Raw genomic sequence first — 26,669 nt, 5'->3', positions numbered from 1 at the left:
GCTGTGGTGGAGGTGTGATTATATCTGGTAGATAGATAATTTTGCCAAGAACAGACTTTTAAAATTTTGATGTTGCAAAATGACTCATAGGTTGGCCTTGAACACTAAGCTTTTTAAAAAATGCTATACATCTTTATTAATATCTGAAACTTTTTATACCTTAAAATAAACTTCTCAAGATTGTTCTCATAAGGTTAAAAGAAATATAATTACTTTGTTTCTTCCCCATTTCTGTTCCCTTACAAATAATTTACTGAATTTAAGATAAGAACATTCATGCATATAAAAATTCTTTCCTGAGGGGGATGTGCAGGGAACTGACTGTATGGGCTTCGAGGAGGGTCAAAGAGAAGCCTGGGTTTTCTCTCAGTTTTCCTTTATTCCACTACAATATGAGTGGGGTTTGTAGGGGAGATGGTAGAGAAAGTCATGAAGGTTATAGGACATCTAGAACTTTAAAAATACCATAGACTTCTCTTTAGAATAGAATGAATATTAGTCATCTTTGGGTGATTTTGTATCCAGTGTTTGGTTTAGTATTTGTTGAGAAAAATCATAGCATTTTAGAGCTGGGAGATGTTTTAGAGTAATCTAGTCAAGTGATTTTTTTTTTTTTAAAGAAGCTTTTTGCCCCAAGGATAGAACTTTAAATGAAACAAGTGGAAGTGGAGGTGCTCGTGTGAAATCAGGACTGTGTCTCAACTCATTTGGCTTCCACCCTCTCTGTAGATGGTTCCTGAGTTTGAAAACCACTACTGTTGATCAAACTTCAGCTTTATAAAAAATGAGAATTTGGGAGAAGTGACTTGTCCCAGGTCAGTTGCTAGTGACTGCCATAGTGGCCAGAACTCAAATCTTAAGCCTGGAGGCAAAGGTTTTAAACTGGGATGAATAGAAAATTTGCATTTCTTTAAAGATCCTGTAGTTGGAGAATGGGTGGGGGGAGGGCTGAGACTGGCACCTGAGGGATCTGTTAGGAGACTGCCTCATCCAGCAGTCCTGAAGGAAGACCTCTGCTGTGGGCTCAGCAGGTGGAAGAGCTGTTCCGAGGTAAGTTTGGTAAGACTTGGTCACCGCTAGAAGCAGGGTGGGCAGTGAAAGAAGAGGAGGAGTGGTGTTATTCCACATTTCTGATTCAGTTGATGGGGTAAATGGTGAAGTAGAAGGTTGGCTTTGAGGGGCCTGTGTGACTTCCATTTGGAGATGCCTAGTTTTCTCAGGGTGGGCATAGGCATGGAAGTCTGGGGGAAAATTAGGCATAAAGCGTTAGATCACCAGCATTCAAACAGCAGGCAAAGGATAAGTATAAGGTCAGTCACATTGGGGAAGGGGAGAGAGTTTCAAAAATAAGGCCACCAGTGCCAAAGGTCGCATAAAGGTCAACTAAAGTGAAGAATATTAGATTTTACAGTGAGCATTTCACAAAATGCCCTTCATCAGAACATTTTCAGTGGAATAGTAGAGACAGAACTCTCGAAGAAATGGGGCAAAGTGTGAAGAGGTGGAGACAATAAAACAGCAGGTGTAGAGTATTTGGGGGAGCTTTGCTATGAAGGACAGAAGAGGTGATAACCACCTGTAGACAGGATTGGGGGACAGGGTTAAAAAATGGCATAAGAGACTTAAGCTTATTTCTAGATAGGGGAAGGAGTCCCCCGTGTGGAGGAGGAAAATACAAGCAAGGGAATCAGTCCCAGGAATCAAGATTCCTGTAGCTGAAGGAGATGGCCTGTCAAAAGAAAAGAAGGCACTACTTGGTGCTCTGTGCACAGCATTCAGCCCATCCATGTTGGGCCACCGCTTTTTCCGTTAAAGGCTGTAAAGGGTAATCTCACCTGACTCTGATATTTACATCAAGCGCCTATAAATAAAGGTGCACTAAAAAAAACCCCAGCTTTCCTGAGATGAAATTCACATATAAAAGTTAGAATTTATAATCAGTTTTCCTCTGCATTTCCCCATTTCATACTGAAAACTCATCTAGAGTACTTAAGGACATATTTTTTTGTAGCTATGAACAGGTGATTTTTTTTTAAGAAGATGTTGGGGGTAGGAGTTTATTAATTTTTACTTTATTTATTTTTGCTGTGTTGGGTCCTCGTTTCTGTGCGAGGGCTTTCTCTAGTTGTGGCGAGCGGGGGCCACTCTTCATCGCGGTGCGCGGGCCTCTCACTATTGCGGCCTCTCGTTGCGGAGCACAGGCTCCAGATGCGCAGGCTCAGTAGTTGTGGCCCACGGGCCCAGCTGCTCCGCGGCATGTGGGATCCTCCCAGACCAGGGCTCGAACCCCCGTCCCCTGCATTAGCAGGCAGACTCCCAACCACTGCGCCACCAGGGAAGCCCCAGGTGATTTTTTTTTCCCTAGACCAGCTGGAAGAGGAGACCTTTTAAGCAAAGGAATTACCACTTAGCTGCTGAGAAATTGTGAACTAGCACTTTCGCTGTTCATACCACCAAGTGATCTTTATGTCTGCCTTCCTCAAGTTGCCTCATCCACATTCTTCATCCCTGAGCCTTTCTTTACAGTTGCCCCTCTTGGTGAGGGAGAGGTGAGAGGGGAGTAAGGTTAATATAGCTGAAAAATTAGACTGAAAGTCTGGGGACTTGAGTTCTTTTCCTTTGGCCATTAGCTAGTTTTGTGACTTTGAACAAGTCATTTTGCCTTTGTTTCCTCATCTCTAAAATAAACACTCTTGAAGATCCCGTGAACACAGAAGACACTGTATGCGTTTTTTATTCCTATTTTGTGCAGCATGTTATGGATTAAAGTCTTAATATTAATTAAAAAATACACACCTACCAATTACGAGCTTCAGAATTTGTTGAAGAGTACTGTATTGATTTTCTTTACTAACAAAAGAATTTTTAATGACATAGCAGTAGAATATTGAGAACGGTTTGGTTACAGTCACCCACAGTCAGCTGATATTTAGCTGACTGGGGAGAAGTCATGTGTTGTGAATATAAGAATAGGCACCTTCAGATGTTCTCTGAGTGCCAGTAATTAGAGTAAGCCGTAATCTACTCTGCTAAAAATAACCAAACATACCTTTCTTCTTACTAGTCTATTATTAATTTTACTTCAGATTTAGACTTACAAATATATACTAAGAGAACAAAATGAGCTCATTATTGAATTTTTTAAAACCACTTGCTTCTGAAAATAGGGAGTATACCTCAGGTTCTCCTGGTAATCTTTTACTAAATCAAGATAACAATTTTTATTTCTCTCTTCAAAGCATGTAAAATATTGCTTTGAATATGTTTTAATTTTTGCCAGTTGCAGGATTACTTTATTTAGCACAGTTCTGGGCCATAGTTTTTAATATACAACTCAGGCTCTGGAGTCAAATCACTGTTCTGGGAAGATTACTCAATTAAGCCTGAGTCTCCTGTAAATGCAAATAATAACGGTATCTCTCTGGAAGGGTTTTTTTGAGGATTAAAATGGTAAATTATGCCAAGGCCTTAGGTAACATTTAGTGCCTTACTCAGAGTGAGGACTCAGTAAATGTTACCTGTTATTATGCTTCTGTTTCTTTCTTCCTTAAGCCTTCTGGAAAGAGGTGCCTTCTTATAATCCTGATAACTGGATGCTCACCTACAGTGAAGAATTCATTTAATTTGATATTAAAGTAATATTTCCGAATGACTCGTATAATCTAGGACCTTTGACTAGTGTTTAAATGCTGTTTACTTATAAGTAAAAAGCGGTACTGTGGATAAGGAGCAAGGATGGTGTAAGCATTAGATTGCTTAACAGTAGCATTGAAGAAATCTTGAAATTTAAAAAACAAATTAAATTTACCTGACGTTGCCTATTAGTAAATTCTTTCTAATGGAATTATTTAGCACTCTGTTCATAGCAGCTAGTTATGTCTGGTTTTTATCTACCATTTTTCATGTCAGCCCCTTTAATCTTTAGTTTTCTTAATTCAGAGAATCTTATGTGTCAATTGTATCAGTTTTCCCAAATTTAAGACTATTTGAGGAGCATGGGTTAGGGAGGATGGAAGGTTGGAATATCCCATTGCCTTTTAAAGCAATAAACAAAACATAGGATAGTGCTGGGAAAGATAGGAAGCGCTTTGTTAGTAAGGTTGGAGGTGGTGCCTGTTATGTCCTTCATGATAATAAATGAACGTGTGTGAATGCCTTCTCTCTAAGACTGCAGGGGACCCTTTTTTTTTTTTTCCGGTACGCGGGCCTCTCACTGTTGTGGCCTCTCCCGTTGCAGAGCACAGGCTCCGGACGCGCACGCTCAGCAGCGTGTCCCCTGCATCGGCAGGCGGACTCTCAACCACTGCGCCACCAGGGAAGCCCCGAACCACCATTTAAAATAACTTAGTGAAGGACTTACCTGGTGGCGCAGTGGTTAAGAATCCGCCTGCCAATGGAGGAGACACGGGTTCGAGCCCTGGTCTGGGAAGATCCCATATGCCACGGAGCAACTAAGCCCGTGTGCCACAACTACAGAGCCTGCGCTCTAGAGCCCGTGAGCCACAACTACTGAGCCCGCGTGCTGCAACTACTGAAGCCCGTGCGCCTAGAGCCCGTGCTCCTCAATAAGAGAAGCCACTGCAATGAGAAGCCCGCGCACCGCAACGAAGAGTAGCCCCCTCCCCTTTCACCCCAACTAAAGAAAGCCCACGCACAGCAACGAAGACCCAACACAGCCAAAATAAATTAATAAAGAAATAAATTTATTTTTAAAAATAAATAAAATAACTTAGTGAATGTAGAAATCAGGTAGAATGGACGTGGCAAAAAGTGTATGTGTATGACAAGGGAGTCAGTGTGGTAGAGTGGAAAAGGCCTGGAGTTAAGGTATGAAGATCAGATTTCTTGTCACAGTACAACCACTTGGCAGGCCCTTGTACTCTTGGGCCTCTTTTTTTTCCTTCCGTAATCAAGGATGCTGCTGCTTACTGTTGGAAAAATCAAATAAGAGGAAATGTTTTTAATAATATTGAAATTAATAGTGTTATGAAAATACTCATACTGAAGTTATTCTCATACTGAAGAGCAGGAATTCCTTGAATTTCAAAACTGAGATTGTGTGTGTATGTGTTTGTATGTTATTTTACATTAATGCTATGAGCAGTAATTTCCCATTGTGTTTTCTAAAAATCACTTAAATGCTCCTCTGTGAAAATTACAATGGCAACTGAGACTTGTTTAGAATGTCTTAGGTTTTCATTTTGTTTCTTTTCAAAAGCCTTAAATACATTTAAACCATTTGAAAATGCTCTTTTAACCCTCCTCAAAGGACTTGGTTAGGTCATCCTTCCTTATGTATGCCTCAAGGTTGTGTTAATAACTTTTGGCTTCCTTGGATCAAGTATAACCTAGTCCCATGTGCTAGAATCCTAGTTTGGAGAATATGACTTTTCCAACCTTATTATACTTTCTTCAAGGGTAAATAACCCGAGCTTTAATTTAACAGGGTAGAACTTGGAAATTTTGAGGACATGTCTCAGTTTCCCCTGTTCTCTTTTTCTGACTTCTATGATTACTTGGAACTGTTGTTTTTTTCTTGAGGTTTATTCCATAATCCTATAAAACTCCTTTAAAAATAATTCTGTGCTGTTAGAAGTCAAGATAGTAGTTACCTTTGGGGGTGGGAGGCTGTGACCAGGAGAGATTAGAGGGGCTTCAGGGGTTCAGTAATAATTCTGTTTCTTGGTGCAGGTGCTGGTACACAAGTATGTTCACTTCGAAACTCATCAGGCTGTACATTTATGACTTGTGTTCTGCTCTGTGTGTATATTACACTTCAGTAAAATGTTCCAGAACATTGACTTAACGTTGACGGCATCTTCAATAAGTCCTTCAGTTGGAGAGTTTATTTTCTTCCCTGTTTACTTGTGGTTTGAAATAGTCAACAGTGCACTTTGTTTTAAGTAAACTTGAGAACAACCTGGGTCAATTGTGTTTTAGAATATTCTAGAAAGGAGCCTGAATGGAAGAAGAGCAAAATAAGTAACTCTTTCTTTTTTTTTTTTGCTTGCCTGTACTTTTCAAAATTTCTTTTTGTACATTTATTACTTTTATAGTCTAGGAGAAAAATAATCTACTGTTGTAAAGAGGAAATAAACTGTATAAGCATGACATATTTTACAATAGGATATGAAAATGTATTTTAGAAAACATGATTATAGGGTAAATTTTTTTCTACATCTGTTTTTTGTTACAGATATGCCAGTCTGTATTTTTGCTGTGCTATTGAGGATCAGGACAATGAACTAATTACCCTGGAAATAATTCATCGTTATGTGGAATTACTTGACAAGTATTTTGGCAGTGTGAGTAGTATTTTGTTTTAGGAAATTGAATGCCATAGTGCTTTTTTTTTAACCTTTTCTGTAACAAGTTTATTATTTAATTATCTTGGGGATTCTGACTATTTGATAGTAACTGTGGGAGAGGGAAGGAATGGCTATTTCTTGTCAGTGTGCCTAGTGAGTTAACTGCCAGAATTGCTTGACCCCACAGACCTACTCATTTAATTATGCTGCTGAGAACAAGGTTTAAAATAGTGAAATAGAAAGGGGTCCAACTGCAAAGATTAATATACTGGAAGTGCTTAGTATAGAATTTAGATTTGGTTAGCAGTTACAATCATATTACCCAGAAATATGTATTTCAAAAGATCAGTCTTTATGAGTAGAAAATTATTAAGTTGCCCATGTTAGGAGCTTGCAGAGTCTGGTCTTCCTTAGCTTGTAGGCATTAAGATTGATTCCCTCTGGTCAGATTTTACTGACTACCTGATAGTAAGTAAGTAGGTAAGTATCTTTTACTTTCTTCGGTTTTATTTATTTATTTATTTATTTATTTTTGCTTTTCAGGTGTGTGAACTTGATATCATCTTTAATTTTGAGAAGGCTTATTTTATTTTGGATGAGTTTCTTTTGGGAGGAGAAGTTCAGGAAACATCCAAGAAAAATGTCCTTAAAGCAATTGAGCAGGCTGATCTACTACAGGAGGTAAGCTACTCAGAGTTCTCTTGACTGGACACTAGCATGTTTTGCTCTTGCTAGGGAAGTCTCAGTCATCTTCCCTCATTCTTACAGTTTCAGAAATTACTCTGAAGCATGCTTGGCATGTAGTGTCCATGTGCAGTTTATTGATTGGAATATGTGTCAGCCACATCGACTCAGTTATCTGTGGATGGATTGTTTACTTTGGAGATGGCCCATTTTGGGACCCCAAAACACCAGAGTCCAAACATTTAGAGGATGGACTACTTTAAGATGGGAAAAGTAACAGTAATTTGAGAACTCTCTGTCCATTGTTCTGAATTACTTAAGATAACCCCTTTTCTCACTAGTGTGTACAATGAGGAGTTGACTGTGAGATTATGGCATTTTCATTCCAAGTTGGTTCATATTTTCACCTCATGTCCATTAAGTGCAAATGTAGCCAAGCAAATGATAGTGTTATAATTATACTTTTTGTAGAATCCTCTAGTTTTGTGTTAGCAAAACTAACTAAAAAGTATTTCTACTTCTCTATGATTTTCTTAAATAACAAACCATGTTCTGTTAAACAGCTACATTCTTGTCTTGCCTTGATATCACAAGAACCATTGATAAAACCCCTTTCCCTTTCTAACTTCCACAGTTGTCTTGGGTTAATTGTATATTTGATACTTCTGTACCTTCAATTTCTGAAGTTAAAAATTTCGTAGATAAGGCTACCTTTTCCTAAAAACTTAATGATACATTAATTCAGGTACCTAGTTGAATTATGCTTTAGTCATAATTGTGGTTTTATTCAAATAGAAAGTTTATAGCATGAGGAGAAGGAGCTAGTCAATATAAAAAAATTAGTTTTTTCATTATGGTAATTGTCTTTTTTATTATTAAAGGAAGCTTTAAATCAGAGTAAATCTTTTTCTTCATTATAACTTCTTTTTTTTTTTTTTTGCGGTACGCGGGCCTCTCACTGTTGTGGCCTCACCCGTTGCGGAGCACAGGCTCCGGACGCGCAGGCTCAGCGGCCATGGCTCACGGGCCCAGCCGCTCCGCGGCATGTGGGATCTTCCCAGACCGGGGCACGAACCCGTGTCCTCTGCATCGGCAGGCGGACTCTCAACCACTGCGCCACCAGGGAAGCCCCCATTATAACTTCTTAACTGTTGGCCTCAGTCAGGAGAGTGGGGAGCTCTCGGTAATCCCTCTGCATCAGTCACTGACTAGGTCAGTTGTGGGGATTGTTTGAAGTTGGGATGACATCATCTGGAACATTCATAAGTTAAATATGAGACAATGCTTTGTACATTTAATTATCTTGAGTTACCAAAACAGGGGTTAAGGTGCCTGCACAAGTGAAGTATTTTGTTGACAGCCCTAATGGCATCTGCTGTTCAGTAGTGAAATGAGCACAGCCCTTTTTCCATGTGTGTATGGTTTGCCACAGTTGTTTATTAATTGATTGTATACATGTCATTCGAAGATTTTCTTTTTAAATGTCAGATGTGCCGACTACAAGTTCATATTCTACTGTTGTAAAATTGCTTTAAAGTTAGCACCTCCTTATTTTGCTGTTCACTAACCAGACTTTTCTAAAAATTAGGTCAAGACCAGGGTCAGAAATTGGGAATTTTTCTTTCTTTTTTTTTTTTGGCCGTGCCTTGCAGCATGTGGGATCTTAGTTCCCTTACCAGGGATCAAACCCATGTCCCCTGCATTGAAAGCGCAGGGTCTTAACCCCTGGATTGCCAGTGCAGTCTGGGAGTTTTTCATATTTGTTCCTTCCCTTGATCACTTTTATATTTCATTATTATGGAACTATATTCGGTTCTATCAGATCCTGGTCCAAGTTCTTTGTCATTTCCTGATTAATTACGTATGCCTTGAAACATTTCTAAAGTTGTTGAAGTTCAGCTTTTAATTTTAATATTTTTTTCTGGAGAGTAATGTTTAGGGAATTGACGTCTCTTGTGTCTGGATTGTTTTTTAAACCCTACTGGGAAATCGCTATACACTTTACAATATGACAAATATGCTAAGTTTACTTTATAGCATGTATTGAGTAATATACTAGAGGATCCAGAAGTTATTACAGGTACACGTTTGTTTGTAAATGTGTACATGTGTGTGTATCTCCCCTATAAAAGTATTTTAATAAGAAGTACTGTCTCTTTTTTTGAAGTAGTATTTTTATATCTCTAATTGGGAAAAGTAGGAATGGAGAGAGAAGCATAGGATGTCCTTAGTTCCATGTAAAATTCTCCTTACCCCATCTCACCCTAGTTTAAAAAAAAAAAACCTGACTACTGTTAATTACAGTTCCTTGTCTTTAGAAGAGAGCTTTGGCCCTATTTCTCATCTGTGACTACATTGTTTTGTACATAAACCAAATTGATACTATATTAAGACATTTTCTATTCAATGGTCCAGGTGAACCATCTTTCTTAATTTAGCCATTCAGGTCTTGAGGAGGCAGAACGTGGCTGGTCCATTCTGAATTTAGAGTGAGGTTAAGGCCTTTATGAAACCAAGCTAGAGTCTGTATGGGGCAGTTAAGCTTCATTCAGGTTATTCTGTTCAGGTTAACTTGTTTATTCAGGTTATTCACCAATACTGTCATAAGAAATCCAGGATGATAAGATGTTTGTTTCCTACAATAGAGTCATTTATATGTTGATACATGATACAAGTTTACATCTCTGGGAGAGTATTTGAATATTATGTTCATAAAATAGGTGATAGAATAAGATGAGAAAAAGCATTCTACAAACTGCTGAAAAAGATTTGTCTGGGCACAATGATAGCAAAAAAGAACTATGATGATAGCTAATGCTTATTGAGCAGTTAGATGTGAGGCATCCTATGCTAATCATCAGGATTTCCTGAGAAGGTCACAAGAGCCTTTTGTTTTTGTTTTTTTGTGGTACGCGGGCCTCTCACTGTTGTGGCCTCTCCCGTTGCGGAGCACAGGCTCCGGACGCGCAGGCTCAGCGGCCATGGCTCACGGGCCCAGCCGCTCCGCGGCATGTGGCACTGGAACACGAACCCGTGTCCCCTGCATCGGCAGGCAGACTCTCAACCACTGCGCCACCAGGGAAGCCCCCACGAGAGCCTTTTTAACCAAAGAAGAAACAGAGGCTCTAGAGGCTCGGTGAAGTTCCAATGACTGGTCCTAGGTAGCAGTTGGCAAAACCAGGATTGTAAACCCAGATCTGCTAGACTCCAGAGCTGTATGAAATCTTAACCACTGTGCTCTGTCCGCCCCAACCCCCATTTGTGTATTTTCTTGGTATGTTTTAAACATTCTGTTTTAGACACCAACTTCTGTATGTCTCAGTAATATAGTAAAGAAATCCATAATTCTCCTGGAGGTTTCTCTACGTTGAACAAAGTAGGTTTCCTAAGACTGATGCTATCCTTTACTTTTTAGACTGGAAATTTTCATTGTCCAAGTTATCAATAGTTGGAATTTATTAATTGGATATATAGATATAAATAGTATTTTTCAAATCATTTCTTGTTGGATTTATCAAAATGCCTAGATCTATAGTAGCTTTTTTGGTCTTATAATTTAGGGTATAATATTCACTTAGTCTATGTCATGAAATGATTTTGCTTCCAAAATTGTAAATATAGCTGTAAAGACACTTATCTAAATGCAGTCTTAAATTTGTAGAAGTCCTAATTAATTGATCTTAATCTAGTTTTTCATATATTGTGATTTTTTTTTCTTTTTCTATTTAGTGTCAGGTCTTTTACTTGAATTGATTTTTTCTAAACACCAAAGATGACTTTGAATTTATATTGAAAATATCTGTTGGCTTAAAGATATATGCAAAGCACAAAATAATTTTGGTTTTAATCCTTTTTTAATCTGTGAAATACACATTTCTATCCTTAAGAATGTTTATTTTCTTTAGAAAAATTTCTTTAAAATGTCCTTTTTACTCAATTTGTGTAAATGTCATATAGTTTGTTTAGATAGTCCTTCATTTTATAGGCAAACAGGGTTAGAAAGTCAGTGCATAAAGTAGATTTTCTATTAGCATTTTATAGTCAGTAATGAGAACATAACATAAATGTGTATCTGAATAATAATTACTAAAATATCAGATATTATGATTAAATAATAAAGATGTCTTGTTTTACTTAATTACTTGGTAAGGAAGGGTTACAATTTTGATATTTCTAGACCAAACTCTATGTTAATTCCTTTTGGTATTCTGTTGTATGAATACATAATTAGATTTGGGGGTAAAGCCCAGAATAATTGGTCTGTTATCCAATTTTTAACATTTGACCGTTGGAATTTAAAACATATTTTCTTAACATGCCACTCGTACTTAACTTGATTCTTAAATTATTAAAGTGCAACATGCTGAGATTACTAAATTGACATTTTTTATTTGCAATACTTGGAACATTTTCCCCAGCACCAATTAAATACCTATTTTAAGCTAGATTTTTTTGGAGGGAGGGCATGGGGTAGCAGTACAGTTGGATTTATTTTATAAACATTACATATAATGACAAAGGAAATATAGAGTGCATTTTCTTTGTGAAGTCAGGCACTTACCAGTTTTTCTCTGCTCCTTAATTTTATAGAGCCAGAATGAAGAATGGGGAGGTTTGTCTGAGGATATCTTATGATAAAGAGCAGTCTAAGGCTTTAGTCCCTTTGACCCCCACCTTATTTATTGGTAACTACTAAATTTACCATTTTCGTGGCATGGATAAAATGGGGTGTTATGCCAAAACTGTTGCACGTGAGATGATTTCAAGTCCTTGCTTGATCTGTGAAGATCAAATAGTTAAATACTGGGTGTTGGGCTTTAACCCTCAGCGGTAGATGCATGATGGTGTTGATCAGCGCTTTGAGATGTGTCAACCTTTTTTTTTATACTAACAGCATCATTTTCAAATTCGTGGGGGTTTTCCTTTTGAGCTTTGTTTGCTGTTGGTATTGTTTCTCACTAAAGTAATCTGAGAAATGAAAAATAAGTGAGGTACCAAAAGCAAGCATTACACTCATGAATTTGCTTCTACTTCAAGGTGGTCCACTTTATGAATAGATTTATTGGATTTACAGTTGTTAATTTGCCTCATCTAGAAAGTGGTGCTCTATGGAGAATTAGTGCTGCTAAAATTGATTTGTTTTAGTGCTGGGCCTGCATGATACATCTTAGTACTATACATCTTTGTGGAAGTAGTAATTAATAAATCTCTTGGACTGCATAAAAATGGAAAGGTAAGAATCTTAAGAGAAAAAGTGATTTCTTTAAAAATGAATCTTTTGTAACTTAAAAGTATTTTAAGTAAGTAAGTACTTATTGAAGTATTTAATAACATGCCTTTTAATAAGTTTGGGGTTTTTTTTTAATTAAAATCTTGCTAATTAAGAATATTTGGGCTTTGGGCAAGGTAGTCAAACTCAAGAATAAAGAATATCTTAACATTGTTTTAAAACAGATGCTTTAAAATATATACAGTAATATAACAGCAAAAAGCATTTTGATAAAAATCCTCTTAGGATTGGCTTTAATAAGACAAGCTCCTGTAATTCCTTTGTAATTACCACTGTTTGTATTAAAACCTTTAAGCCTAAACCTTCTTCTTTTCAATTGGGTAAAAGTTAACAAGGCTATATATATAATCTTTTACGCCAGCATATTTTAAATTTTTTTTTACGCGGGCCTCTCACTGCTGTAGCCTCTCCCGTTGCGGAGCACAGCCTCCAGACTCACAGGCTCAGCGGCCATGGCTCACGGGCCCAGCCGCTCCGCGGCTTGTGGGATCTTCCCGGACCGGGGCACGAACCCGTGTCCCCTGCATCGGCAGGCAGACTCTCAACCACTGCGCCACCAGGGAAGCCCTATTTTATCTTTTTATGAGTAAACTTGATTGGGGTCTGCTAGAACAAATTCTGGATAAGTGAGGTTTAGTTACATTAATACTTGAAATAGAAAATACAGAAGGGTAGATACAGAGAAAACAGAAGGTGGAACAAATCTTGCCTTTCACTTTGCATTTAATAAGAAACAGTTTGGCCAATGCCCTTGGTCACTGGTTTTTAGGTTGTAATCATTTTGCTGTATGTCTGTTTTTTGAACTCTTTTTCTTTGTTTGCTTTTCAGAATTTTGAGGATTTCCCCCTTGCTGTTTCATTTTAATTCATTTTGAGTCCACTGTTGCTACTCTGGTCTGTCTGTAATAATGAAAAGTTGGAATAACTTAAAATATTCAGTAACTGTAAATGTGATTTTCAAAAGTATTTGACAAGAAGCCACAGTAATAAATGCAATTTTATATCACAATAGTTACATAAACCAAAAAAATTTTTGGTTAAATAATATATACTTACTTATATTTCTTATTTTATAGTCTCATGTTTTCTATTCTATTCTTTTTTTCAATGCTGGTCCTGATCCACTAAGTTGATTGCATGAGCCCTAGGATTGGGACCTGCACAGGGACCTGCAAAGATCATATTCCTAGCTGCTGGTGGTGGTTTTATGTGTTTATTTATTTATTTATTGAAGTAAGTTGACGTGATTTTTTTCTTTAAAAAGTACTTTCTGAAAAATTGCAGGGTTTGAGTTCTTTTTTCCCCTATTGAGACATTCTTTTTTCTTTTATTGTTTCCTCTGCTGTCTTTTTTTTTTTTTAATAAAAATTCCCATTATAGGAAAATTAACAAATACAGGCAAGCACACGAGAACATAATTTTACCCACCAGCCAGAGACAGTTTATTCTGGTTCTCAACTAGGGTTGGGGGTGGGGAAGTTGTGCCTCCTCAGGGGACATTGGGCAATGTCTGAACACATTTTTGATTGTCACTGCTAGCCGTGAGGTGCTACTGGCATCTAGTAGGTAAAGATCAAGGACGCACTGTTAAAGAACCAGCAGTGCCCATAACGGCCCTCTCAGAATAAGAAATTATCCAGCCTCAAGTGTCAACAGTGCCAAGGTCCAGAAACCCTGGTTTAATTTAACATCATGTAATATATAAAATTTTCATTTATAGATTCCATTTACATTTATGGACTGCTACATCTTTTCAATATAATGTATAGTCCAGATTATAAATGACTGGCTGAATCAAAAGTAGAAGGGGAAAAAAAACCCTAAAAATTGTGAAAGAAGGAGAAATGTGCTCAAGTAAATGGCTATAAAAATCACCTCTGTGATCCACCAAAATTACTTTTACTTGATAACCAGAGATAGCCCGTAGTAAAACTTATGGGATGTCACTATATAATTTAATTTCCTCAACAACAACCAAATCTGTTAACATCTATTAAGGTAATTGAGTTTTTGCCTGAAAACAGAATTGAGCATACCCTGCAGGCAGTTAGAACACTTGAATTTTCTGCTGATTTCCCTATCCACCTTAGGGATTTGATAATTCCTTAAGAGAGAAATAGTTTAAATGACCAGAATTTACATATATAGACTTATGTTGTACCTGTAGACATTTTTGTTGTTTTTCTTTTATACCCTATTAGCGTTAAAGAATTTACTTAGTAAAGATATTTAGAGTTTGAATATTTGAAATTCAGTGATTCCAAGAAATCTTTTCTATTTTGAAAATCCTGATTAAGTTTAGGGCATTTCAAGTTATGATCCTAATGGAAGAACAGGGCAAATACAATACAACTACCCTAAAATGTGCTTAAAACTATTTCTTTATAGTTTAAAGTTATATTAGCTAGGTTAATTATTCTGCTTCTTTATTAAAAAAGTACAATTAACTGCCAGAGAAAGTAATTTCTCTTTACTATTTTATCACTAACGGGTTTTAGAGCAGGGTTTTAGGAAATGTAGTTAAGTTTTCCTCATTATTATTTTTAAGACAAATGTAATAGAAGTAGACCAACAGCACAACAGAATAAGACAGCAGGAGATATGAATAAGTAATCCACAGATGAAAGAAAAAACACATGGTCCTTTGACTAAGGGAATGTAAATTAAAATATCAGTTAGCTTTTTTTTTTTGGTTTCTTGGATTGGCAAAGAATAATTGTTTGCTTCTTATGAACGCATAAATTTGTATTCCATTTTGAAGGATTAGTTTAGTGATATCTATTAACAGTTAAATGTGTACACCTTTGCCCCATTAGTTATACTGGAAGGAATTTTATCCAACAGAAATATACAGATGCAGCAAGACACATGCTCAGTATAATATTGAGCCATTGGAACCTAACCAAATGTCCATCAATGGGAAATAGGTTAAGAAAATTACAGTACAACCATACATGAAACTGTTAACCTGGCTTTGAAAGAAATGAGATCAATTTCTATGTAATGATATGGAAAGATACGCATCAAGTAAGAAAAGATCTAGGAGTAGGACATTAACAGTATTACCTCTGAAGATATTTGAGGTCCCTCCCTCCTGTTTTCTAGAAGTGTAAAACATGTACTTTAAGTATAATTTTTTTTAATTTATAAATTTTTTAAAAAGACAAAATGCTGCTCTGTGAATGGAAGACTACATTGTGTTGTTCCTTTAGTTGAAACTAGAGTAGAATTTGCTAAAAAGGAAGTTTCAGCAGGTAAAGTGAAGCACTTATGTTCTTTTGGCCATTTTAACACTAACCATCTGGAACAACCATATTGCTCTTGCCACATTGCTAACTTAATGTAAAAAAATCGCTCGATTTTCCTAGTGCCTCACAAGTGCTTTTGTAATAAGACACCGTGAGCCCTTTCATCTAAAAGGTACCTTATAAAGTGCTCTCATTTCTTCTCTTTTTATTCATTGCTAAAAAGAGATCTTAGTGCATTTGGATACTCTGCAGCCCTTTGGTCTTTAGCTCAAGGATTAGAGTTCCAGAGTTGAGAATAAGGACTTTGCCACAGTATTCAGTGAGGGGCAATAAAAAGGACCATTGTATTCTAGAACATGAAGGACAAAGGATACAGTTCAAGGAATAAGTGAAGCCCCTTCAAGAAAAACTGAAGTAGAGCAGTAACTACAAATTACACTTTCTTATATATATTTTTAATTAAATGTACATTATTTCTCTTTGACTACATAGTGTACCAGAAAGAAAAATCAGGACACTAGGTTTTCAGTTTTGGATCCAATACCACTAGTTTATTTAAGCACTTCTCATTTCAACAAGACTTAAGCCTTCAGATAATTACTTGCTTACCAGTTTTCATTATAGTTTATCAGATCATTTTACTTTTGAGTCATTGGCCTAGTATAGTGAATATCTGGGAATTTTTAAGGTAATGAGGTTTGTCTTAGGAACGTAGGTGGTTTTGAGAACAGGTGTAACTTAATTCCTTTCTGCTGTGTTTGTTGTCCTACACTTCCCACTACATCTGGTCCTTTTTGTAGGGGATTAAGAAAAAGATTATTCTTAGTATGGAGGAAAGTTGAACATGCATGTATACTGAGAAGAGGAGCTAATGGAGAGAGCAATGAAAAACAGGAATGGAATAATGGGAAAAGTATATGCGGAGGGTGAATAGGAATGGAATCAAAAGCATTGGTCTTGAGTAAGGTGAGTCTTCTCCCTCCTCTGTTTTGAGGAGATGAACGGGTTAAAGATGTAAATTTTTTTTTTTTCCTCATGAGTTGGATGAGTTGAGAAACTACATCTAGAGGAGAGCTGCAGGGACTGAGGAGAAAGAAGAGGTAGATAACTTGAGGAAAATGTTGAGGGTTTGGAATAGGTTTGCCCAGGATTAAAGGCCCATTTCAGACTGAAAATAGTAAATATCTAATCTTTATTTAAAAAAATAGGTCACCAAAGAATCTGTACTAAGGGCACTTGTGGTTTATGTTTGTGTAATACAACTTGTTTAAATTTTTTTTCTCACTATTTTCATTCTGGTCTTTATTCCCACACAATCTAAATCACTGACATTTCAGTGTATTAAACTCAGTTTGCTAGGTAATAGAAGACAGTAGGTCTAATTCTGCACAGGACTATAAAGTCTGTGTATTGTAACAGACTTCATTCTCACCCTCCCCAATTCTTAATTAATATAATTATTACATGACTCATAAAATGTACTGGTGGTAAGAAGGCCCAGAATACTGGAGTTATATTTAATCCACTATAATGTTTTCCTCGTATATAAGAGAAAAGATAACTTGGTTAATTATGGGCATATCTGTCATTTAGCTAAAAATCAGCCTTAAATGCTCATTAAGGCATTTATTTATAGCACAACTTTCTCAGCCCCTAGCAGTTTAAACTGGGCAAGTACTTAAAACGTGTTATAGCAACTTAAAAGTGGTTAAAAGAATACATTTATTTTTTTTAATTTAAAAAAAAATTTATTTTTTACTTTTGGCTGTGTTGGGTCTTTGCTGCACACGGGCTTTCTCTAGATGCGACGAGCGGGGGCTCTCTTTGTTGCGGTGTGCGGGCTTCTCATTGCGGTGGCTTCTCTCGTTGCGGAGCACGGGCTCTAGGTGCGTGGGCTTCAGTAGTTGTGGCTCGCGGGCTCAGTAGTTGTGGCTCACGGGCTCTAGAGCTCAGGCTCAGTAGTTGTGGCGCACGGGCTTAGTTGCTCTGCGGCATGTGGAATCTTCCCGGACCAGGGCTTGAACCTGTGTCCCCTGCATTGGCAGGCGGATTCTTAACCACTGCGCTACCAGGGAAGCCCAATACACTTATTTTTGTGGGTTTTAGAGTTTGTTTTCTTCTTGAAGAGTGTTTTTCCGGTGAGGAGGTTTTTGCCCTTTGAAGAGTATTCTTCTCAATTGGCTGGATGATAATTTCTTAAGTACAGTAATATGGATCACTGTTATAAAGAATAGTTTGGCTTTATCAACCCTTTTCTTTCCTAAAGGGTAGTAAAGGTCTGTCAGAAATGCCTGGGGGGCTTCCCTGGTGGCGCAGTGGTTGAGAGTCCGCTTGCTGAAGCAGGAGACACGGGTTCGTGCCCTGGTCCGGGAAGATCCCACATGCCGCGGAGCGGCTGGGCCCGTGAGCCATGGCCGCTGAGCCTGCACGTTTGGAGCCTGTGCTCTGCGATGGGAGAGGCCACAACAGTGGGAGGCCCGCATACGGGGAGGGGGGGCAGTCGGGGGGGGGCAGTCAGGGTTGAGAATTGCTTCTATAGAATTGTTCTCTTTCAGAGTTAGGTCTCCTCTGGGGAGGAACCGCTGTGTACTCAGCCCTATTTGAGAAACTACCTTTTTCTTTTCTTTTAATTGTTGGTTTTTACATGGTGTGATATAAAATTAAGAGAGAGGGCTTCCCTGGTGGCGCAGTGGTCGAGAGTCTGCCTGCCGATGCAGGGGACACGGGTTCGTGTCCCAGTCCCACATGCCACAGAGCGGCTGGGCCCGTGAGCCATGGCCGCTGAGCCTGCGCGTCCGGAGCCTGTGCTCCAAAACGGGAGAGGCCACAGCAGTGAGAGGCCCGCGTACTGCAAAAAAATAAATAAATAAAATTAAGAGAGAAAACAAAAAGATGAAAAGCTGTAATATAAAGGCTCAAAGTACTGGTATTATTTAGGTGAAAAGTTATTTGATAGACAAATTTTTCTTGTTCTCTGTCCAGAAAACGGAACATGTATCACAGCAAGAGTTTCATTGGGTGTAAGAAAGCATAGTAGAATATGTGCTGGAGTACTTACATGTATCAAAATGTAGTAGGATATATAAATTCCGTTTGTAATTATAATTTTGTCAAGTTCGTTGTTTATAGTTTAGCATTACCTGAAAAGTTTAATTACATTAAATCCCAAGGGATAGTCCCAGTTATTTCATTTAACTGATATTTTCATAGGAAATTTTGCTCTGATAATGATCTATCATTGGGGCTTATAATTTATATTTTTTACACAGAGAATATTGAAATAGGTTCAGAGTTCATTGACCAAAATACTATTATTAATACCATTGATACCGAAATCGAATTCCCTCATGAAAATGAAGCATTTAGGGGTTCAATTTATTATTAGTATTATTTTAGCTTGCTGCTTCATTCCACAATATTCTGAGTGGGAGAAAAAAAGCAATTATATCTTTAAACTGTTTAGGAATTATCTGAGGATTAAAATTTAACTGGCTTTTTTCCTCAAACACTTTTGTATTTAATGGTTATTATTTAAGTATAAGGTATCTGTTACATATTTTATTGAAACAGTTTACATGAGTTTGTAGCCTAATATTTCAAAGTGCCAAGTTGAATAAATATTAAATTGAGGATATCTTAAAAGCACTCAAATAAGCAGTTTTAAACTTTTTTGAGTCACAAGCCTTTTGGAGGGGTATAATCGCTTTGAGAGTCTGATGGGCCATGGGCCCTCTTCTCAGGAAAATCTGTACCTAATTTTGTCTCTAGTTTCAGGGAGGTTTTGGAGTCCCTAGACATTCATCTCTTCTGTGCACTCTAGGGTCAGTTTAAAACCTCACCTCAGGTTACCTTGTTGATGTGAGAAACATCCTTTTAGGTACATTTATAGAGAGAAGGCATAGATATTTAACACATCTATTTGGAGAGTCCTTTAAAATCTTTCTCGAGGATTATTTTAAAAGTAATATCCTTAGTCGCAAGGGTATAGTCTTGGGAATTTTTTTTTTAAGCTAAGCAAACCATTGAAAACCTCTATTGCTACCAAATGGGTGACTACTTTTCTCCTTTTTTCTTGGGAAAGATTTTCCTTTAGGATCTGTAAAAGTTCATGGTCATTCTAGGATGTAATGATTTTCATTAAGGGATTAAATTCCTTTGCTTCGTGTGGTAAAATCCTGATGAACTTGAACACTGGTGGGAGGGAGTATTCTAACTGGATTTTGAGTTAACTCAGTATTTACCAGATGGCTTATACTGAAAAATCTTTTCAGAGTATTTTTAGTAAATACAGTGCTTTCGGATTTTGTAGGACATATAGGTCATCATATAGATTATCATTATATACAGTAAAATTATAAAAGATGAATCTGAACTCCTGGGCTTTGTTTAGAAGTTAAATATTCATCCATGAACCAAAATTCTAAAAACAAACAAATTCTAAGTTTCAATTAAAATTTCTTTACTGTGCACTAAACATTCTAGAAATCTGATTGTGTCTATGTCAGTTTGTATACTGTGTGTAAGAATATATGCATTTCTTTTGTAGCCACGTCATGAATATTTTAATGTCCCTGTGTACTAAATGACTACTCATCATCGTGTATGCAGAATTTCACAGAGGAAATAGAGAGCTGATATGCTCATGAAAGAAAATACCCTCAGCTTGGTGACTGATTATCTTGTATAATAATAATAGAACATTTCAGAACCATTACCTTTATAATTGTAATAATTTTCCTGTTTTCATCCTCTTTTCTGTTTTATTTTCATTCGATATGTGATCTTGATATAGCTTTTCCTGCTTGCAGCTGGTTTAATTCTTGAAAAAATATGACCTATGACCATTTTGAGTAATGCTTCATCTTAAACACATACGTGTCATCATTTATGAACCATCTGTGATTAATCGTGTAAGAGGAATACCTAGCAATTGTTAAAATGTTTACCAAAGAAAATATAGCTGAAATGCTAGGGCAGAATAAGCAATGCATAATATAGTGTGGTTTCATCTTCAAATGTTGGTGGGGGGCGGGGGGAGCTATATTTAGGGTGATTATATTATAGTCTATATGAGCAAACGTTTTCTAATGTATCACATAAAAGTGTATTTGGAAATAATACAAGAAAGTAAAATCTACTCTTATATAATATTTAAGGTAAAACATTCAGTTTCTAAGAAATTTATAATGCCACATTTATTGAATCACATTTGTGCTATACGGTATCAAACAGTCCCTTTAAGAACTATTAGAAAGCTATATCAGAAAAGTCTCTTCTGCAATATCTGTTGTTCAATAGTAAGTAATCCTTTCAAAGTATTAATACCTGCTTTATTTTATATAGTTAAGATTCTAATATTGCTTAAATACTAATATTTTACTAGTTATGGTTTTATAATTGTCTGCATTTACTTAATGATTTGTTAAATATGGTTTTATATTTCTGAATATGAAAACCTTTAATATTGATGATTTTTGTGTATATTTTTAATAAAACATGCAACATATATTATTATAAAGGGGAAATTACCAAATAATTCATTGTTTATATCTAGAGAGTTTAAAGCCCGAGTTAAGTAACCTATCATTAAACAATACATTCAAAAGATGCTCAAACTGATTTACCATTGAAAGAAGACCTGTGAAAATGTGTATAAGGCAGGTATGCAGATCAGTTGTTTCCATTCTTACCATTCTCACTGTACCACATGACATTTGAAGCAACCTGGGTGGGCGGTCAAATGAGAAATTTAGCATTATATACATTGATAGCATTGGGAAACATTGGTCTTTTCGTTTCCATTTTTTTCCTCTATCCCTCCCCCAGCCCTGCAACATGTCATTCATGTGGTTTTAATGCTGCATAAATATGCATTGTCTCATGCCTGTTTGCTTTGGATGCTGTGTGCCCAGCTGTAACAAGATGTTGCTTCTTTTGTTATTTGTATACAGCTGCTTGCTTTAAACTAGTAGATTCTGAAATACCTTTCCTTGCATGTCTAAAATAAAAGTATTGCATGTACTTTGTCTCATGTGAATGACTTTTTTCTTCTCCATCCTTTTGATAAATAATATATTTCATATTTTAATTTTTCCAGGTAATTTTTTTTAATTGTCTTTTAAAAATAACAAAATTTACTAGTTTAACCATTTTTAAGTGTACAGTTCAGCAGTGTTCAGTATGTTCACATTGTTGTGCAACAGATCTCCAGAAGTTTTTTATCTTGCAAAACTGAAACTCTACCCATTATAGACAACTATTCCCCACTTCCCCTCCCCTCAGCCCTTGGTAACCAACCACCTTTCTACTTTCTGTTTCTATGGATATTACTAATTCAGATAATAGTTTTTCTAGGTAATTTTGAGCTACAATTTCAGTGTGAACATGTGAAAATTAATTTTATATTATAAATACAACTGATTAAAAAACTCTAACGTACTCTTTGTATAAGTCTCAAAGGAAGAAAATGTGTAAATGATTCTTTGAAGTTAGGCCTTTCAGAAAGGACAGATACTTTAAATAATGCATATTTGAGAAGTAACGTGGTTCTCTTCAAGAAATGCTGTATAAGATTGCAAGCAGTGAACACATAGGGGAAGTCTGACCAGCTCCAGGGAATAGGATAGGGGGACATTTTTACATGGATAAGCTAAGAATGTTAACTATAGAATTCAATGTAGGCACCCTTTAATAAATACATTAAAGGTTATATGATGTTTTAAAAATTATTTAACATTAAATGGAAATGATTCTTTTTAAATTGTCCCCTTTATTTAATACGTATGTGATTCAGATGTCAGTCTTGCAGTGTATTTAATGGTTAAGGCTAAACATTATTATAAATGAAAGAGATTGGCTTACATCATTCTTGGGAGTGTTGCATCACTTCCATTAAACTTTCTTTTAAAGCTATATCATGAAAACTCTGAGACATACAAATAGAATAGTATAAGGAACTGTCATGTACGCATCACTCAGCTCCAACAACCATCAACTCAATGCTAGTTTCATAAATCACCACCCCACCCTGCCTTTTTTTTCCACCCCACCTTTTTTGCCTATTTTACAGCAAGCCCTAGACATCCTACCATTTCATCTTTACTACTTAAGTATGTATCCCTAAGAGATGAGTACCACACCCCCCAAAATTAATAGTAATTCCTGTCTTATTCCTGGTTGGGTTTTTTTTCCTAATTGTCTGAAAAATGCATTTTTATAATCGGTTTGTAAGAGCCAGATTCCAAACAAGGCTCACACTTTATCTGGTCTCTTTAAGTCTCTCTTAATCTTTAACAACTCCTCTGCTTTTACCCGCCTTTGCCTATTTTTGTTAAACTGAGTCCCCTATGCTGTAGAATTTCCTCCATTCTGTATCTGGCAGATTATAATGGTGATGTTTAACTTGTTTTCTTATCCTCCATGTATATTTAGGTCTGTAGCCTGGTTAGGTTGAGGTTCAATTTGGAGGTGGGGAGGGGGGCAAGAATACTTCATAAAAAAATAGCCTTTTTTCACCAAAGCTGACTTTTACCCATTTTTCATTAATACACAAACATACTAAAAGGTCATCATATGAACTTTATATAGAGAGCTGGTTTATAGTAAGGCTAAATACCTTCATTTAGATTTCAGTTGAGTAATGTATCAGCTAACATTTTTTGAGCACTTTCTGTGAATCAGGCACTAAGCCTTATCTCCCTTAATCTCTACATATGAAGGTAAGTACTATGATCCTTGTTTTCATAGTATAAGGAATAAGGAAACAGACCAAAGAGTTTAAATAATTAACTTAAGATTATTTCATGTAGTGCTTTACATACAATTAAATCTAATGTATGGATTTATGGTTTAATTAATTTTTCTTTTCCTTGTTTTGTGCTGTACCACAATTAGGATGCAAAAGTAAGTTATTTGGGTACAAAAATTGTTTTCCTCTGTTAAAATCTAGTATGCCTTTTAATTACAAACTTGTTGTTAGTAATACCTGAAATTTGACCTACTTGATCCTTTTTTATTTTGTGCCGTGCAAAATTAGACACTTGGGAAAAACTTTTAATTTTTTTCTAGTATGCCTACTTTGTTTAGTCTTCTTTTGACATTTAAAAATGAGTATTGGTTGTTCCATAGAACAAAAGGCACTTTTGTCCCAGATCCCAGAGCACTCTTTCTGTATGTTACTTCCACTGAAACCATTGGTTGCTCTGGGGAGGTCTGGGAAGGTGAGTTTCTGCAGCCTTGCTGCTGGGGACATTTAAGTCCAAAACTGAGTAAAAACTCAGAGAAGAATAAATACATATGACTTGAAAAAAGAGCAGGGAAAACAAAATATGTGAAGAATGGGGAGAACTCAGCGGGGGTTCCCTGGTCTTTATTTAGGGGAGGTTTTGAATTTTAACACTAAGGTAACTTACCTTTCCTGTAGAAATGTCGGGTAGCTGTGGGTTTGCACTGCGTTTGCAGTGGGCTTGACTGCTTTTTGTGTTACAGCAATGGAGCCCAGCACAATTGGTAGGTAGTCAGTAGGTATTTAATGCATGCTGAAAATATCCTCCTGTGGTCTCTGATGTTTGGGGCAAAAGTCGCTAAATAAGCACTGGCTCTCCATAGAAGTGCCCATACTGCTGAACTGCTTGCGTTCAGCGTTCTCTGAAACTTGCACGCCCTTCCGTGTCAATTTCACATTCTCAAGCCTCCCCGGATCTGCTTACCAGAGTCTCACATTTTCCCTCCACAGGAAGCTGAAACCCCACGTAGCGTTCTTGAAGAAATTGGACTGACATAACTCTCCTCCCCTGTTGATGACTTCTTGTGGCATTTCACACACTGTAGATGGTCACTGCCTTCATGTCCGTGTTAGCTAATGGTGTAAGATGACGTCTTGTCAGTATTACTGTTCTGCTAAGCTGCTTCATTCAGGCCTACACAATCTTTTTTTAAAGGGAACTTTGGTTAATCAAGTGATAACAAGGGACTTAAATATGAATTAGAATGAATGCAGGAAAAGAAAGGTACTTTTTCTGGCTATTTTAAAGTTTATAGGTCTGTTTCTCTTGAATAGATTATTATCATTACCTTGATTATGTGTATCTATGAATATGACACAGTCAGGCAATATACATTTATTAATTACTGTCTTTGGCAAAAAAGTTAAATTATATGAAACCTGGTTTTATGAAACCAAAGACTAGTTCATTTTATTATATATGCAAATAAAGGGAATTGACATGTCACATATCAAATGAATAAAAATTTCACTCTATGTTGAAACTTTAGAAAAAAAACAAATGTATACCAAAGACCCTTATTAGAAACTAAACACCTTAAAACAAAGGGAATACACAAAAGACTAATGGAATGATGCTGTTTTACACTAAAAATTATTTCTTAGGCATTCCAGACCTGGGACGAGGAACAGAGATCAGCTGTTTCATAATAGTAAGCACGTTATTTTTAAGGCCAAGGAACATTTGACTCCTGAGATAAGTTTCTTGTTGTCATAATCATTTAGTCACTTAGTTGTATTCTTTTTGATGCCCCCAAAATAAAATGGAAATGTTGACTTACCAGGGATTCTTAATAACAGTATGTTACGGAAAATGTTTTACTCCCTTCACAAAGTGTTGCATAAGTCATTGTTTAACGCAGGAATATTCCTTCCAGGGTGCTTGTTACAGCCAAATTTATTTTACTCCCCTATTGCTTCCCTCCACTTAGAAGTGCAGCAAACTTTAGGGCAGCTTCCTTCCCTTCTATGGCACTGCCTAGTTATTGGAAGTCATAAATATAAAAACAGATACCACCTCTCATATGAAAGTGTGAGTTGAATGAGGTAAAATGGCACTAGTGGGCTCTATATTTTTTAAGGATATACAGTTGTTTCAATGTCACTTTTATACATACTTCTATGGTAAACATGTCTTCACAGTTTACACTTTCATTTGTATCTGCTGGGCTGGATTAAGCTTTGTTGTGATTGTGACCAGTATTCAGGCCACGTGAGCACGTCTTATCACATCGCCAATTAGTTGTAATAAATGTTCAATGTACACCACTGTCGTGTGTTTTTATCTGTCTCTTTCCAAAAGTTTGTCAAATTATGAAGAGCTGCTGAAGGAAGAATTTAAAGAAAAAATTTTTTGAGTAAAATGTTGAAAATTCACCCACATTTGAATGTGGTGGTGGTTAAAAGCACACACAAGATAAATGGCGGAAGACTTAAGGAGTCTTCATGTACTTCAAGCTCATTAAAAAATAATGTGGAGTCCATGCTACTGAGAGCTTATCTACACATTTATTTTCAATCAATAAATACTGCTTTTAAAACCTTGATGCAGTTGACTTTCTCTTTCTGAATGAGCAACTCAGATCACTCCAGGTAATCAGAGGTATTCCAAATCAACTGGAGTCCACACACACACACACACACTAACCGGAGGTGCTAGCACACTTGCTGAAATGGACGGGTATGTGCCAAGTACTGCCTAGTATGAGTAGCAAATCAAAATTTTGGTTATCATGATAGTTAAGGGACTGCCTATTTAACTACAGATAGGAAATGTTACATACAAAATTGTGGATTTTTTTTAAGTATACTCGTTGATTTCTAGAAAAAATAGGAAAACAATGAAATGAGGATATTTAAGATCAAGGAAACAACTACCATCAAACGAATTTGCTAGTCTGCTAAAAATAGATATGTGTGCAATTAAAAGAAAAGGATATGTGTAGATTTAAAGAGGCTCCAACATGCAGCTATCTCTTCACTGAAAACAGGCATATGGCCTTCTGCTGGCAATGTAGAGTTGGAATTTTTGAATCATAAATAGTAATCAAATTGTAGGTTTAAAAAAGGCATTAATAAGTCTAAGTTCAAGATGGACATTTATCAGGATAATGACCCAGTCAGTGGTTTAAAAACTACTTCCTTCCATCCCTCTCATACTACCCATTAACACTTGAGGGAAAAGTCACCAACATCTCTACCTTGAGGACAAGCTGGTGTTCATCTCGTTTTTTCCTCCATGAGCTATTAAGATGAATATTCAGCTTTGAATGCCCACATTTAATTGTGTATGTCTTGGCTGTATTTAGAAAAGGATTGAAAAATTTTGAATTTAGTGAGAATTATTCAGCATTTGT

At 36.6% G+C, this 26,669-nt stretch overlaps 1 protein-coding gene across 2 annotated transcripts in view; it reads left to right on the top strand.

Annotated features, from left to right (window-relative positions):
• The window catches only part of AP1S2 (adaptor related protein complex 1 subunit sigma 2), a 28,600-nt gene extending 3,019 nt beyond the window's left edge, over nucleotides 1-25,581 (top strand). Inside the window, exons 3-6 of one of the 2 annotated variants that reach the window (XR_014298475.1) lie at nucleotides 6,197-6,305; nucleotides 6,852-6,989; nucleotides 11,583-11,677; nucleotides 24,265-25,581. Coding sequence is in view for 1 of the 2 variants with exons in the window: in XM_082680761.1 (XP_082536887.1) it covers nucleotides 6,197-6,305; nucleotides 6,852-6,989; nucleotides 24,265-24,312 (295 nt within the window). In the remaining variant the exon portion in view is untranslated. The remainder of the gene's footprint in view (nucleotides 1-6,196; nucleotides 6,306-6,851; nucleotides 6,990-11,582; nucleotides 11,678-24,264) is intronic. The other variant, XM_082680761.1, reaches the window with a different exon arrangement.
• The last annotated feature ends 1,088 nt before the right edge of the window (nucleotides 25,582-26,669 follow it).

The sequence above is a fragment of the Grampus griseus genome, assembly GCF_964374135.1.
Source record: "Grampus griseus genome assembly, chromosome: X".
Taxonomy (NCBI): domain Eukaryota; kingdom Metazoa; phylum Chordata; class Mammalia; order Artiodactyla; family Delphinidae; genus Grampus; species Grampus griseus.
The sequence above is the reverse complement of the archived record's forward strand: the minus strand, read 5'-3'. Positions and strand labels throughout refer to the sequence as shown.